This window comes from Aegilops tauschii, chromosome 7 (genome assembly GCF_002575655.3).
Source record: "Aegilops tauschii subsp. strangulata cultivar AL8/78 chromosome 7, Aet v6.0, whole genome shotgun sequence".
Classification (NCBI taxonomy): Eukaryota; Viridiplantae; Streptophyta; class Magnoliopsida; order Poales; family Poaceae; genus Aegilops; species Aegilops tauschii.
The window spans coordinates 161,144,231-161,160,484 of record NC_053041.3 but is presented as its reverse complement, the minus strand read 5'-3'; the positions used below and the strand labels follow the sequence as shown (position 1 = coordinate 161,160,484).

General features: G+C 41.8%; 1 protein-coding gene across 2 annotated transcripts; it reads left to right on the top strand.

The window, feature by feature from the left end:
- Window positions 1–732: 732 nt before the first annotated feature.
- On the top strand, window positions 733–9,894 carry LOC109751537 (uncharacterized). 2 transcript variants are annotated; one of them, XM_020310420.4, is made up of 11 exons: window positions 733–1,715; window positions 2,327–2,688; window positions 2,793–2,882; window positions 4,180–4,416; window positions 5,517–5,723; window positions 5,815–6,130; window positions 6,199–6,377; window positions 6,478–6,566; window positions 6,658–6,707; window positions 8,597–8,649; window positions 9,532–9,894. In XM_020310420.4, exons 1-11 carry the CDS (start codon window positions 863–865, stop codon window positions 9,628–9,630), a joined length of 2,535 nt encoding a protein of 844 aa, XP_020166009.3. In that variant the 5' UTR covers window positions 733–862; the 3' UTR covers window positions 9,631–9,894. The 2 variants fall into 2 exon arrangements, with proteins under 2 accessions (XP_020166009.3, XP_040251811.2); XM_040395877.3 differs by having other exon boundaries at window positions 768–1,715; window positions 6,478–6,551.
- The last annotated feature ends 6,360 nt before the right edge of the window (window positions 9,895–16,254 follow it).

The following is a 16,254-nucleotide window of genomic DNA, read 5'->3' as shown; positions in this document are numbered from 1 at the left end:
ATTTTCAAATTATACACGCATTTCAAAAAATTGTATGTGACATTATAAAAGAAATGTTAATCATGTATTTATAAAATATTAAACGTATGACAAATAGATGTTTCAGATGTATATGAAGAATGTACAATGTTTATGAAAAAGGTAGGCATCAGACATGTATTTGAAAGAAATTGTAATAATTGTATTTGAAAATGCTAATCATGTATTAAATTAATAAATGTTCATACAAATATTCTTGATGTAAACGAAATATGTAGACATCAAAACATTTATTTCAAACTTTGTGAATTTTAAAAATGTTTAACATGTACGGTATAAAAATAAATGTTTCACATGTACATAGAAAGGGATAACGACACAAACAACACATACCAAAAAAATAAAAAGTCAATCAAAACGGTTCTAAAAATGATGAAAACTATAAATAAAAACACATAAAAAGAAAGAAAGGAAAACCCCAAAGAAAACCAGTGAAAAATAAGGAGAAATGAAGAAAGCCGAAGAAATAGAAAGAAATAATAGAAAAAACTAGTGAAAGCCGATTTTTTTTACAGAAGCACACACCTGAGGCTCACTCCGTTTCTGGGCCCCAGGGTGGCCCCAGGCCGGGCCTGCCAGTGAGCAACTCACTGGCAGGCCCGGCCCGGAGGCAGGGGGGCGGCCGCCCTGGGCCCCGAAACGGAGTGGGCCTCAGGTATGTGTACTTCTGGGCCCCGAAACGGAGTACGACCCAAGTTCAGTGACCAGTGATGTTTTTCCCCTTCCATGAAACTGATCGAATCAGACACATCTCCAATCTCCACCCTCGCCGTTGAACCACGACACCCAACCTCAACACAGCAAACCCTCGGCGACCTTCCTCATGCCTCCAGCCAAAGCCAAGAAACTCCGGCGGGCCGCGGCCGCGGCCGCCCCCCCAGAGAGATCCCCGGCGCCCCCTCCGTCCGTGGCGGAGACCCCTCCCGCGGCCGCCTCCCCAGAGAGATCCCCGGCGCCCCCTCCGGCTGTGGCGGAGACCCCTCCCGCGGCCGCCCCGCCAGAGACCTCTCCGGCGCCCCCTCCGGTTGCGGCGGAGACCACTCCCGCTGCCGCCCCGCCAGAGACCTCTCCGGCGCCCCCTCCGGTTGTGGCGGCGACCCCTCCCGAGTCGTCGGAGGCTAGTGTTACGGTTGCGGAGGATGGTGGCGGGAACGACAAGATGGCGGTGGAGGATCTCGGTGAGGTGGAGCGTGAGGAGGCCACCGGGGCGGAGTCCGTAGAGGAGGAACCCGACGAGGAGGAGCCCGAGGAGGAGGACCCAGAGGAGTCGGAGGAGGTGGAGGAGGTGGAGGAGGAGGAGGAGGAGGAGGAGGAGGAGGACCCTGATGCGGAGGATGATCCTGAGGACGTGGAGGAGGATCCTGAGGACGTGGAGGAGGATCCTGAGGACGCAGAGGAGGAAGCCGATGCAGTCGAGGATGATGAGGAGGATACGGTGCTGGCGGCTGGGCCGGAGAAGACGGTGACTGTGGAGGGCGGTGATGAGGAGAAAGCGATGGTGACCGTATCCAAGGAGGGCGGCGGTGAAGTTACAGGGTTAGAGTCTGCCATGGTAGAGGAGCCCGAGGAGGCTGCTAATGTGGACGATGGACAAGAAGAGGCAGAAGAGGAGGAAGCTGAGGAGGCAATGGAAGAGGATGCTACAGAGGTCCCGGGAGATGGCGCCGCACCAGATGGTAAGTAGGGCTGCCTATTCATGTGTAATGTGCAGTTCAATGCTATCTTTTTTATTGTAATAATAATCTTGTTTTTGACTGGACCTATGTTAGATGTTATCGCTTACAGTTGAAGTCGTTAGGTTGAGGGTGGAGGAACATGATATTAATCAATGTTGCATGGAAAACTGAGATTTTGTTTAGCCTTCGTCACTAGATTTTGTACCCTCACTTGCTTATTGGTGAGCACTTATGTGTCAAAATGGACCGAAGACATGAAACTGACAATTAGCCGATTCATATATGCCCAATTTTGCCGGTTTCTTATAGGAGTATAAAGCACGGTTGCCCACAGAGACCGAGTGCCATCTCATTAAACATGTCCCCTCATGGTTGGAATGTTCAGTAGTTTATTTGTCTATTGGCATCAAATATTAAAATCTATTTGTGAGGAATACTGCGGTGTATTTTTGTCACATAATGCACATTCTTATGCTGAACATTATGCATGACACTGTTTCCTGTCCGATCAAAAATGCGAATTGCATGCAAAACTCATGTTTCTCGTGCCCTATACTATCTCCAATTAGTCGGTGGTTTTAATGTGGTCATCTTTTCCATGTATACTCCAGACATGAATGAACTATCTGAAGAAGAACATGAAGAATCTGGGCATGAAGGTACACATGGGAATAACGAAGAGGATGGTGTTGCCTGCCAGTTGAGTGTCCATTCTGAGGCGCAGAATGGTGAACTTGACTCCTCATTGCCTACACTAGGTTCAGTTTCAGTGGGCAATACTAAAGACTTGCAAGTATTTCTTCATGGATTGCCTAAGGATTGTGCTGAGAAAGACATTACAGAGGTCTTTTCTCAATTCGGAGAGATTGAGTCTATTAAAACAATTAGAAAAAAGAACGGCATTGCATTCGTTCGTTATATGAGCACTGAAGCTGCAAAGAAGGCTCTTGCCGAATTTAAGGAGGGAGCTGAGGTTTTGACGCAATAAACCCTTCTGTCCTTCAAATGGTTTTCTTTGAATATGTCTTAGTTTGTTGAATAACGGCCATTGTTTTCCTTGCATATTATTTTTCTCAGGTGACAGGGGGAAGGGTTAAAGTATTAGCTTCTAGAGGTGATAATACCCTTTACCTTAGCAACATCTGCAAGAGCTGGACAAAAGAGCAGGTAAGATATAACAAGCTTTTTCTGATCCTGATGTTTAGAAAATCCATACATATACTCTTTCAACAGTGCTATAGTCTGAACTGTATGTTGAATATTAGAATATTTCCATATCAATAGGAACTTATTGAGGCTGTTTGGCTCTTTGGAAGATATTGAATTAAAAAAAAACTAATCTTTATATGTGTATAAAAGGCTTTTTGTTTGGCGCACTGTTTCTGTTTTTTTAGTAGAACGACTAGTCGCGACTGAGTAGTAACTGAAAGTCGACTCGAATCATCGACTAGTCGCGACTAGTTCAGGTTTTCGAGTCGAACGACTAAAAGCTGGCCCTGCCTGTCATTTTTTTTTTCTATTTGCTCGCCCAATCCCCCCGTGAAACGTAGATCGAGACTAGTCCCCCCCTACCCAAACCTATCCTGTGACCCTCTCCCTTGCCCCTTGGCCGACTCTGCTGCCCCACAATCCTGCCGGCCGGCGCCACCGCAAGCTGGTTGCTGGTTGCTGGCTTGCTGCTGCTCCTCCCCTGTACCTATTGCTTAACTCATGTCGACTAGTCGACCATGAGTCTAGACTAGTCACGACTAGTCAATAGTCGCTACCACAGAACGACTCGTCGACTCGAAAACAGTGGTTTGGCGCCATCATGCCGTAACTGAAATGATGCTGATCTAATAGAATAGGATTATGGTATAAAATTAACATTTTGGATACAAAGATGTGTTCATTCACTTAGTTTATAAGATATGAGATGAGGCCTGATCTACCTGTACAATTCCACAAACCACTAATTGAAGTTTTTCTGTTTTATAACCAAATAGTGTTGATAATGGGTGTCGGGGATACTTCAAGTACCACAAACTACTAATGGAATGTTTTTCGGTTTTATGTCTTATTCAAACAAATTAATATAGCAAGAGTCATGGACCTCATGGAAGCGTACAGTGAGAACTGCATATGTTACAAGCACTAATGTGTGGAAAATTTCTAATTAATAGGAACTAGGTTGTCTAGCCTCATTTGTGATTTTTTTTGCCATCAAAGGTATTATATTTTATATGAATAATTTCTTTGTGAATTATGTATATATTCAAGGACTGACAGAGTTGATCCTCTATGCAAACGGAATGGTTGCATACATCACGATTCATTCTTGTTTATCTTGTTGTATTGGTATAATCAACAACAACAACAAAGCCTTTAGTCCCAAACAAGTTGGGGTAGGCTAGAGGTGAAACCCATAAGATGCGACAACTTCTGCTTCATTAAGTTTAATTGTTTTCTCAACTTTAATTTGCAGGTGCGAACTTCCTTGAGAAGTATCGGAATCGATGGATTTGATATGAGTTTACCCGTTGATCCTGAAACTGGAGGACAAAACCGAGGGATTACTTTTCTCAAATTTGCTTCGCCTGACAACGCCAAAGCTGCATCTCAGCTGCTACAGCAACCGGATGCATTGATTACCATTGTTAAAAGTGTGAAGGAATCTGCTCAAATCCCTACAGAATCAAGTCAGGAGCTTGCTATGCTGCAGGTAAAGCAGCTATTGCCAGTTTAGTATGTTCTAAGATATTAAGATGTTTTGCATAATTGTGAGTTGATTCATTGCTAATTCATCAATTTTGGCTGTTAAGAGTTATTTGAACAACTGAATGAACTTATCTTTTGAATGCTGTCTCGAGTCAGAAATAGCAGTTCCTAGTACCAGCTAGATTTGTTTGGTGAAACTTTTGGAGCATGAACACATATTTAGGTTGCACGTTTTTGAAGACTGAACTATGCTAAACCATAGAAAACATCAACTATAACCAAATAGACCAACAACCTACGGAAGGTTAGTTGCTGTATATATATATTTTTATACTTAAACTTCAACCTTGGGACTTCTGCTCTTTCGCTTGGTCTTGGTTGTTTTGGATCGAGTTGTCAGGATTGTGATTCATCCTATGCGTACCGGCCCAATTTGCCTATTCTCATCCGTTCATAGACAATCCATTTTGTTCCTTCCTGCTGCCATGAGCCCACAACCTCCTTACCCTTAAATCAGCCTTGCAAGGTCTTGTAGCACAAGAGAAACCTTGCACAAATGCCTCACTCAGATGTTGAAGGGGTATGATCATGCACATCGGGAGTTAAGGTTGCTGAATTGAGTTATTGAGGTCTCTCCAGTGCTCAGATTGGTGATGATAGGACCGTAGGAGTTAAGCCCACCAATTTTAACACTCCATGTCTGGTACCATTGAAAGTTCTGCAATGACTTTGGTCTCATGCCCATGTCTGCGGCCCATATGTGCCTCTGTGCGCCTGTGTGTGTGTGTGTGCGTGTGTGTGTGTGTGTGTGTGTGTGGATTGATATGGTGCTGCATCAATCCTGGTAACTGGGTGTTGGCCAGTTTTAGGGGATACAGAACTAGGCTCGACCGTTGTTAAAGAACCAGAAGTTGCCCAGCAGTTTATAGAATATTAAAGGTATCTTAAAACATTCCAAGCATCCCGCAACCAAGTTCAGTACTATGTTTTGTATGCAAGTCTATACTTAAGCTAAACCGCATGTGCTTAATAGCCTTTAGTACTTTGCACCTGGAAATACTGTCACTGTTTTTGTTTCGTAATTTACCATTACTTTGTCTGTAGGTTAAAACAGTATACCTCGAACATGTTCCTCTTTCTTGGGATAAGGGCAAAGTTAAAGAATGTTGCAAAGCATATGGGGTGATTCTGGATGTTCACATTTTAAAGAAGTCAAAAACGAAAACTTCTTTTGTCGAATTCTCATCCAGGAAGAGTGCATTAGCTTGTGTGGAAGGAATAAACAGTGCCAATATTGGTGGTGAAGTTAAGGTATCCTAAATCCTGCTTGTATTGGTTCTCATCTAAAACTGCTATAGTTCTTGCTAACTTGGCTAGACAACTGTTCTTTTTCTGTACCTAGCTGGCTGCAAGTCTTGCTCGACCACGTCGGGAAATGCAACTGGACAAGAAGAGTGCTAAAGGTGGGGTCAAGGTCAATAGTGATGCAACTTCTAAAGACACCAACAATTCTATTAAGAAAAAGAACCAGAATAGGGAGGTCAGAGTGAAGAAGGATTCACCACATAAATTGCGAAAAGGTGATGTGAGCAAGCTGACCTCACATGTTGATGCGGAAGTACCACAATCATCCAACCCATCTAAAGGCAAACGGAAAGCTGGAAAGACTGAAAATACCGCTGTAAATGAAAGGGCACCGAAGAGGGCACGGAAGAATCGTATGTTCTCTGACAATTTTGTTTAAGTTTGTTAATGGGTACTATTTCTTATACATGTTATTGTGCAGGTGGTGTTCTGACAAAACCTTCCAACAGAACATCTCATGGTGGTTATGCTAGAGTTCCCTATGCAGGAGAATCTTCTGGAAACATTAAACGCCCTGTGGGACCTCGATATGTAACTGGCAACCAATCTTACCCCATTGCGGGCGCATCTTCCAGATCTAAACCAAATGCTCGTGACCTGGTATACATGAAAATTCTTGATCTTAATATTCACATTCTCATAATCTTATGTCATACGTGTTTCATGTATAAATTATTATATACTGCCTCCATGCCTTTAGGAACCTCATGCTGGATACATCCCTCCTACAAACCGTGTTCGTGCACCTGCAAATCATGTTCCAGTCACCTATGTGTATGATCATCCGAGGTTTTGTTTCCAATCAACTTTCTGCTTATTTGGTACCGATGAGATCTTTGCCAAATATTTAAATTATCTGGGGTTTTCCATGGTTTTGCAGAAGTGCACCATCCACTATCCATCACATTGACGGTCTTCCTTATGCTAGAGGTACAATCTTGAAAATTGTTTATTACATGTACATGTGCATATTTTAATACCTGTAATAACTGCACATAATGGACATTGTTCTTTAATTGTGATATACTTTTAAGTATATCTTATAGACTGGAAGTTGTAGTTTTTGTTTATCTTGGAATAAGCGTATGTTTACCACGGTCAACTAGCCCGAATCCAGAAATTACCCACCAGTTGCAAAGGCACGTTGCAACTCTCGACGACCAAAACCGGTTTGATTACAGCCGAGGCCTGTTTCATAAGCGGTTTTCTGTCTGTAGGCTGCCACATAGCCGTTGTTTCCATGTTGCTGGACACATCCCCAGTGGGTCCACATGACAACCCTCCATCTGTTAGATTTACCCTGTCTTTCTTAGGCACCAATAAGAATGTCGACTGCAGCTCCTGCTTGTCTCAGCCATCTATGATGCACCGATACTTTGTTAAGGCCACATATCTATAGCAATACATGTATGTGACACCCGGTAACTCTCCAACATGTAAATTGGCTAGCAGATTTAAATACTTAAATTCTCAACACACTGTCTAATACAGCCACAGCCCATTAAGCATGTACTGCATGGAAAAAATGTAGTACACCCTGGGAGGGAGGGAGGCTTGCTCTAGCGTTTGCTCTGGGTGTGTGCACATAATTCTCATATCTCCGGAGTTGTAAAAATGAGGACAACGTTGCCTCTATCGGCAACGAGCTGCCTAGGCCTGTTGTACAGGTGTTGCATCTACCCTTGCTCTATTCTTCTTCTTCCCATCACAGGCTTCTTATCTCATCCACTGTAGCCACGACTTCTATCCAATGGGTCTTCTGCATGAGGAGACGATGACGCCACCCCTCCTGCACTACAAAATGCCTGCCGGTATCCATGTCCACGGGCAATGTATCATATTCACAATAGGTGAAGGCGGCACGCCTGGCTGGGTCCGATCAGTCCTAATCTCCATGGGGCTGCAGAGGCTCGGTGCGACTGCCTCAATGCAATTGCCCTCAATCTGGAGCTGGAGGACTTGTTGGCCGACCTCGCCCCCTTCCCCTGGAAAGATGTCATCAGCGGCGCTGGCTGTAACCGAGCCCTTGGCCGTGGCTGAAGATCATTTAGCCCCACACTTGCTCGAGAGCCCACATAACCGAATAGCTAAATTTTATACATATGGTACTCAAAGTGGCGTTGTGTGATTCTGTGGGGGAAGAATAATTTCGGCGGTACAGCAGAGAATCCTTGAACCTTTCCCCCCCATTACCTTAGGCCCATACTGCTGAGATAACAGTAGTTAGAATACCTTGTTTTTCTTTTAAGGCATTCTACCTTTTTGCTTGGTCAGTCTTCAGCTGTTTTTTCTTTATTTTTTGAAATTGCATTACTCAAAAGCCAAAGGCCAGCTTACATAAGATCATTACTACGAGAAGCAAGATATAGACCATGACATGGCGGTCGTCTTTTTTGACTTTGGTCGCTAAAACAAAAAGTCGAAGGGTGAAACCCAAAACAATGTTTAAAATGGGTGAGCGGTAGACCACCTTGTTTCGGACACTATAGGAGAACATGTGCACTTTCAACGAGCAAAGGTCCAGCTGAGAGTAGTTCAAAATGTTTTTTGCCGAAAACCGGTGGTCAAATTAACCAACATTAGACTTGGGACAATGGTTTTTGTGTTGAACAGTAACCACAGTGGAGAACACCAACTCAGTCTTCAGCTATGAATTTGAGAACTTGATTAGAATTGAGTTGGATACATTTTAGGTGGTGCTATTGAATTGATTTTGTTTGAACTCTTACGCTAGGTTCATTGTTTATTGTATCCTAGTACTTGCTTTCAGTTAGGAAAAGATAGTTCAGTTTGTAATACATTTTTGTTGCATTTGACAGAAGTAGCAGCTCCACCACCAGCCTATGGGTACACAAGCAATCCTCAATACCAGGTTTGTATACTTGTCCTACTCATTCACTGCAATGTCTTTGTATTTTCAGTCTGAAGTAGTATCAATGTACAGTATGCATACCCCACAAGAGCACAATGCTGGTTCTGTTCCGAAGTATTTGTGGCTGCTGCTAAAAGATACTGCATTTGTTGGAAAATTAAATTGATATAATTTGCCAAATACACTTTATTGTGTCAGTATAACTGTATTCATCCTGATGTCATAATTAAAGGTAGTTATTCATATATTGGGAAATTCTTTTAGAAACCAGATATGTCACTTCTTTCTGGGACCGACCATCTTAGAAATCGTTAAACCCACATCCAACTCAGTGGTTGACTTTTCACCCTACTTCAAGATTTCAAGCATCGTTTTAGTAGTGCATACTAGAAAAGAAGTAAAAAAGTATATACTGTGGAGTTACTTTCCATGATAAATCTTTATTATGTATCCTATATGACTAGATAGGTGATCCCGATCCCTACTAACATATTTCTCTCAGCATGCATGGGAAAAGTCCCACCTCAACATGCTACCATGTATGCGAAAAGACTCAGCCGTTTACAATTTATCACGCTAACTTGTATTAATTAAATATTTTACAACTCTACAATATACACTCGTGTATTTTCAGTTTCATTGTCATATTATTGATCTAGATATGCATATACCGTGCAATCAAAACTCTGGAATATATTGCAACCAATTCTAGTATCTAGTATTAGTGGTGAAGCTGTCAGAAATTTAGTAGTTTTACTATGTATATATTAGTTGTGGAAGTGTCCTTTTGAGAACGCGAGTGATGTTTGTAAACCTTGGTTTATCATCATCTTCCTGAAATCTGTGGTTGGTGGTCCGTAACCAAGTTATTTTGGTGCGCAGGATGGATATGCATACGCCTACCTCCCCCCGCCTCATCCAAGTGTATCTTACCACTACCCAGGAACCGGCGCATATAGCCCTCGAAGGAGATACTACTGACTAAAATCCTAGTGCCAAGTCAATGCTTTCATCTCATGTAATACTACAAATACAGAACGTTTGCAGTTTTCAGGGACCCTCATGTTGTTTTGCTAGATGGCTGACGCTGGAAAGAAGTAAAGTTCAGTTTTGTCGGCGCTTAGGTCTTCGGTTTATATTTGAATGAAAGTGCATCATTAGGAGAATGGCGTTTTGGATCTTGGCCTCCATGGAGGCCTAATTTTTGAAAAATTCAAAATTAAAAAAAAATTGGTTTCAAAAAAATCTGATTTTTTTTACAAGTAAACAAGGATGTGAGGCATATGTGTGTAAAATTTCATGATGAAATATGTTGAAATGCGATTTGTACAAAAAAGACATCCATGGCCGGGGAGGATGAATGGTATCATGTGTTAAAAAGCCTCAGATTTGTCCTTTTTTCTGCACAGCCCTCATTTCAATGTATTTTGTCCTGAAAATTTACATTATGCTTTCATCTATCTTTGTATATTTTTCAGAACTTCTTGAAATGTAAAATGTATGATTTTCATGAATTTTGAGTTTTGTATTTGGAGGCCTTCACGGAGCTCGGCCATTAAAAGCAATTTCGGCACCATTAGTCCATATGAACTTGGAGGGGACGAATAGTCCATAAGACTACAAAAGTTGTGGGTTATCAACCAAAACTCGTTTACATTTTGGTCTAAGAAACGATCAAGAGATAATACGTGACCAAACCTGATATGGTTTTTCTTTGAGCGGGTCTTCACCAAAGTCTGTTTGTAAAGAAATATAAGAGTGTTTATATTTTTTTTTACACAGGGAGTACATCTCCTTCAAGGCATCAAAGTACTCTTTATTGTAAGATGATCACCATATTATCTTTTACAATATCAACAATCTTTACAGGTGGATCTTTTATCCATCCTACACACATCTTACTTCTAACTAGTTTCAGCATAATTAGTCTTTCCAGGAGCATGCTTAAAAATAATATGTGGGAAATCATACGCAAGGTGCTATATATCATCAAAAATTGCTACCGGTAGACAACCTCCATTCTTTATTGTCTCTATCACCTTGATGTTGTCGGAGTTCACCTCTATGCGGTTACACCCGACTGTAGTTGCCAACTTGAGACCAAACCGTAAGGCCAGTGCCTCAGCAATAAGAGCATCTCCGCACCAATCGATTTCTCGTTTTCTACCGCGATGAATCTGCCATTCAAGTCTTTGATGACAGCGTCATAAGAGCCCTTGAGTAAGTCTGGGTCAAAAGCACCATCCACGTTTAGCTTCACATAGTTGCTCCTTGATCTTTCCAACCATATCGCTTGATAGTTGCCTTTGCATCACTTGCCATAGTATATAGTTAGCAACCAAAGTTGTGATTGCCATTGCTATGAACTTAGGTTCATGGCCCTTTTCATTATGCACTAACTTTCTCCTCTCCTAGAATTAATACCAAGAAACAATAGCAATTGCTTTCATTGAATTTTCCAGATGGAGTACATTTCCTCCCAAGGCACTACATCGAGCACCACATGGCACATGCGCAAGTCAGCAAGTGCCTTGCATGCTTGCCTCCACGCCTGCCGATGAATGTCCTACCTGCTCAGAGTCCCCCGACATCATAGGCCCGGGCACGTGTGCTTGATCATGTGGCCGCGTTTACCACACAACACACTCCCCGAATTGACTGTCAGGAGAGGAGGGGCCAAAAAGACGCGGCGAGTGTTGTGAAAGTCCATGACTCGTCAAGTATTTCATTTTTTTTTGGGAACATAACATAGGGTATTTTTCCATGATTACGGAGTACAATCGGTAGCGACAAGTCCAAAACAAGCAGGGTTGGTTAAGTCAGCACACAGTGTTATCCCCGCTACGGTAAAAGTTTTTTTTGAAATCAACGGCAAAAGATAACTAAACAAACTGTAAACCTATTTCGTTCATGAATAAATTTTTAGAGTAAACAAACCATCATTCATTGTTGATTGATGACCCACAACTATAGGGATCTATCGTAGTCCTTTCGATAAGTAAGAGTGTCGAACCCAACGAGGAGCAGAAGGAAATGACAGGCGGTTTTCAGTAAGATATTCTCTGCAAGCACTGAAATTATCGGTAACAGATAGTTTTGTGATAAGGTAATTCGTAACGGGTAACAAGTAACAAAAGTAAACAAGGTGCAACAAGGTGGCCCAATCATTTTTGTAGCAAAGGATAAGCCTGGACAAACTCTTATATAAAGAAAAACACTCCCGAGGACACATGGGAATTATCGTCAAGCTAGTTTTCATCATGCTCATATGATTCGCGTTCGTTACTTTGATAATTTGATATATGGGTGGACTGGTGCTTGGGTACTGCCCTTCCTTAGACAAGCATCCCACTTATGATTAACCCCTCTCGCAAGCATCCGCAACTATGGAATAAGAATTAAGGTAAACCTAACCATACCATGAAACATATGGATCCAAATCAGCCCCTTACGAAGCAACGCATAAACTAGGGTTTAAGCTTCTGTCACTCTAGCAACCCATCATCTACTTATTACTTCCCAATGCCTTCCCCTAGGCCCAAATAATGGTGAAGTGTCATGTAGTCGACGTTCACATAACACCACTAGAGGAAAGACAACATACATCTCATCAAAATATCGAACGAATACCAAATTCACATGACTACTTATAACAAGACTTTTCCCATGTCCTCAGGAACAAACGTAACTACTCACAAATCATATTCATGTTCATAATCAGAGGGGTATTAATATGCATAAAGGATCTGAACATATGATCTTCCACCGAATAAACCAACTAGCATCAACTACAAGGAGTAATCAACACTACTAGCAACCCACAGGTACCAATCCGAGGTTTTGAGACAAAGATCGGATACAAGAGATGAACTAGGGTTTGAGAGGAGATGGTGCTGGTGAAGATGTTGATGGAGATTGACACCCTCCCAACGAGAGGATCGATGGTGACGATTTCGCCCTCCCGGAGGGATGTTTCCCCGGCAGAACAGCTCTGCCGGAGCCCTAGATTGGTTCTGCCCAGGTTCCGCTTCGAGACGGCGGCGCTTCGTCCCGAAAGCTTCCTTCTGATTGTTTCCAGGGCAAAAGACGCCTTATACCAGAAGATGGGCATCGAGGGGCTTCCAGGTGGCCCACGAGGCAGGGGGCGCGCCCAGGGGGGTAGGGCGCGCCCTCCACCCTTGTGAACAGGGGGTGGCCCCCCTCTGGTGCTTTCTTCGCCCAATATTTTTAATATATTCCAAAACTGACTTTCGTGAAGTTTCAGGACTTTTGGAGTTGTGCAGAATAGGTGTCAAATATTTGCTCCTTTTCCAGCCCAGAATTCCAGCTGCCGGCATTCTCCCTCTTCATGTAAACCTTGTAAAATAAGAGAGAAAAGGCATAAGTATTGTGACATAATGTGTAATACCCATAATGCAATAAATATCGATATAAAAGCATGCTGCAAAATGGACGTATCAACTCCCCCAAGCTTAGACCTCGCTTGTCCTCAAGCGGAAGCCAATATCGAAAAATATGTCCACATGTTTAGAGATAGAGGTGTCGATAAAATAAAATACGGACATGAGGGTATATATATATATATGTTGCTGTTTAAGAATGATCATGATGCCCTCATGTCCGTATATATATATATATATATATATATATATATATATATATATATTGTCATATGATTTCTTATGCTAAAGTAACAATCAATTCACAGTGTAAAGTATGAATCAGAAACTTCATTGAAAACTAACAAACTATAATCTCGGTCATTGAAGCAATTGCAATTTATCATAACATTGGAAAGAGTCAATATAAGAGCTTTTCAGCAAGTCCACATACTCAGCTATCATTTAGTCTTTCACAATTGCTAACACTCACGCAATACTTATGGGTATGAAGTTTTAATCGGACACAGAGAAAGATAGGGGCTTATAGTTTCGCCTCCCAACCTTTTACCTCAAGGTTAATGTCAACAATAATGCTTTATGAAAAGCACATCCAACTGGATATATATATCAGGATGTTTCCAACACATAGTGCTTGCCAAAGGATAAAGTGTAAAAAGGAAAGGTGAAGATCACCATGACTCTTGTAAGGCATAAGACAAAAATAAAAGATAGGCCCTTCGCAGAGGGAAGTAGAGGTTGTCATGTGCTTTTATGGTTGGATGCACAAAATCTTAATGCAAAAGAACGTCACTTTATATTGCCACTTGTGATAGGGACCTTTATTATGCAGCCCGTCGCTTTTATTTCTTCCATATCACAAGCTCGCATAAAGCTTATTTTCTCCACACTAATAGATCATACATATTTAGAGAGCAATTTTTATTGCTTGCAACAATGACAACTTACTTGAAGGATCTTACTCAATCCATAGGTAGACATGGTGGACTCTCATGGCAAAACTGGGTTTAAGGATATTTGGAAGCACAAGTAGTATCTCTACTTGGTGCAAAGAATTTGGCTAGCATGAGGGGGAAAAGCAAGCTCAACATGTTGGATGATCCATGACAATATAATTTATTTCGGATATGAGAAAACATAACCCATTACGTTGTCTTCCTTATCCAACATCAACCTTTTAGCATGTCATATTTTAATGAGTGCTCACAATCATAAAAGATGTCCAAGATAGTATATTTATATGTGAAAACCTCTCTTTCTTTATTACTTCCTATTAATTGCAACGATGACCAAAACTATGTTTGTCAACTCTCAATAACTTTTATTCATCATACTCTTTATATGTGAAGTCATTACTTTCCATAAGATCAATATGATCTCTTTATTTCTTTTTATTCTTTTCTTTAATTCCCTCAAGATCATAGCAAGAAAGCAAAACCCTTATCTCAAAACTACTCTTTATTATATATATATATCTCACGGACTCGATTACATAGAGGAATCATAAAGCAAAACTCAAAACTAGATCATACTAAAAACTATATTCTACTAGATCAAGATATTACCAAAATGATCGAACTAAGAAAAACAGTAAAGATAGGAGTGTGATGGTGATAAGATACCAGGGCACCTCCCCCAAGCTTGGCAGTTGCCAAGGGGAGTGCCCATAACCATGTATTTATGTCTCTTTCTTCGGAGGTGATGATGATGATGGTGGTGGTGATGACAATTGTGCCTTCAGCCTTTTCATATTGTAGTTGAGGAGAGCAATTTCCTCCTTTAAATCATCAACCTCCAACTCCAGCTTCAAGATCTTGTCACATAAATCTCCTTTGCTTTTCTGCCGAAAATGAGAAGGAATAGATCGGTTAGCCCTTGATACGTCCATTTTGCATCATGCTTTTATATCGATATTTATTGCATTATGGGCTGCTATTACACATTATGTCACAATACTTATGCCTATTCTATCTTATTTTACATGGTTTACATGAAGAGGGAGAATGCCGGCAGCTGGAATTCTAGGCTGGAAAAGGAGCAAATATTAGAGACCTATTCTGCACAACTCCAAAAGTCCTGAAACTCCACGGAAGTTATTTTTGGAATTAATAAAAAATACTGAGTGAAGAAAGTACCAGAGGGGGGCCACCCACCATCCACGAGGGTGAGGGGCGCGCCCCCTGCCTTGTGGGCCCCCTGGCAGGCCTACGATGCCCATCTTCTGCTATATGAGGTCTTTTACCCTGAAAATATTAGAAGCAAGCTTTCGGGAAGAAACCCGCCGCCATGAGGCGGAACCAATCTAGGGCTCCGGCAGAGCTGTTCTGCCGGGGAAACATCCTCCAGGAGGGGGAAATCATCGCCATCGTCATCACCATCGATCCTCTCATCGGGAGGGGGTCAATCTCCATCAACATCTTCACCAGCACCATCTCCTCTCAAACCCTAGTTCATCTCTTATATCCAATCTTTGTCCCAAAATCTCAGATTGGTACCTGTGGGTTGCTAGTAGTGTTGATTACTCCTTGTAGTCGATGCTAGTTGGTTTATTTGGTGGAAGATCATATGTTCAGATCCTATATGCATATTAATACCCCTTGATTATGAACATGAATATGATTTGTGAGTAGTTACGTTTGTTCCTGAGGACATGGGAGAAGTCTTGCTATAAGAAGTCATGTGAATTTGGTATTCGTTCGATATTTTGATGAGATGTATGTTGTCTTTCCTCTAGTGGTGTTATGTGAACGTCGACTACATGACACTTCACCATTGTTTGGGCCTAGAGGAAGGCATTGGGAAGTAATAAGTAGATGATGGGTTGCTAGAGTGACAGAAGCTTAAACCCTAGTTTATGCGTTGCTTCGTAAGGGGTTGATTTGGATCCATATGTTTCATGCTATGGTTAGGTTTACCTTAATACTTCTTTTGTAGTTGCGGATGCTTGCAATAGGGGTTAATCATAAGTGGGATGCTTGTCCAAGAAAGGGCAGCATCCAAGCACCGGTCCACCCACATACCAAATTATCAAAGTAACGAACCTGAATCATATGAGCGTGATGAAAACTAGCTTGACGATAATTCCCATGTGTCCTCGGGAGCGCTTTTCTCTATATAAGTGTTTGTCCAGGCTTGTCCTTTGCTACAAAAAGGATTGGGCCATCTTGCTGCACCTTATTTACTTTCATTACTTGTTACCCGTTAC

Bases quoted from the DNA above. Each gene is read 5' to 3' on its own strand.
- LOC109751537 (XM_020310420.4), top strand. From the start codon at position 863: ATGCCTCCAGCCAAAGCCAAGAAACTCCGGCGGGCCGCGGCCGCGGCC. The intron at 1,716-2,326 runs GTAAGTAGGGCT...TGTATACTCCAG, and splicing joins AGATGGCGCCGCACCAGATG to ACATGAATGAACTATCTGAA. The intron at 4,417-5,516 runs GTAAAGCAGCTA...CTTTGTCTGTAG, and splicing joins AGGAGCTTGCTATGCTGCAG to GTTAAAACAGTATACCTCGA.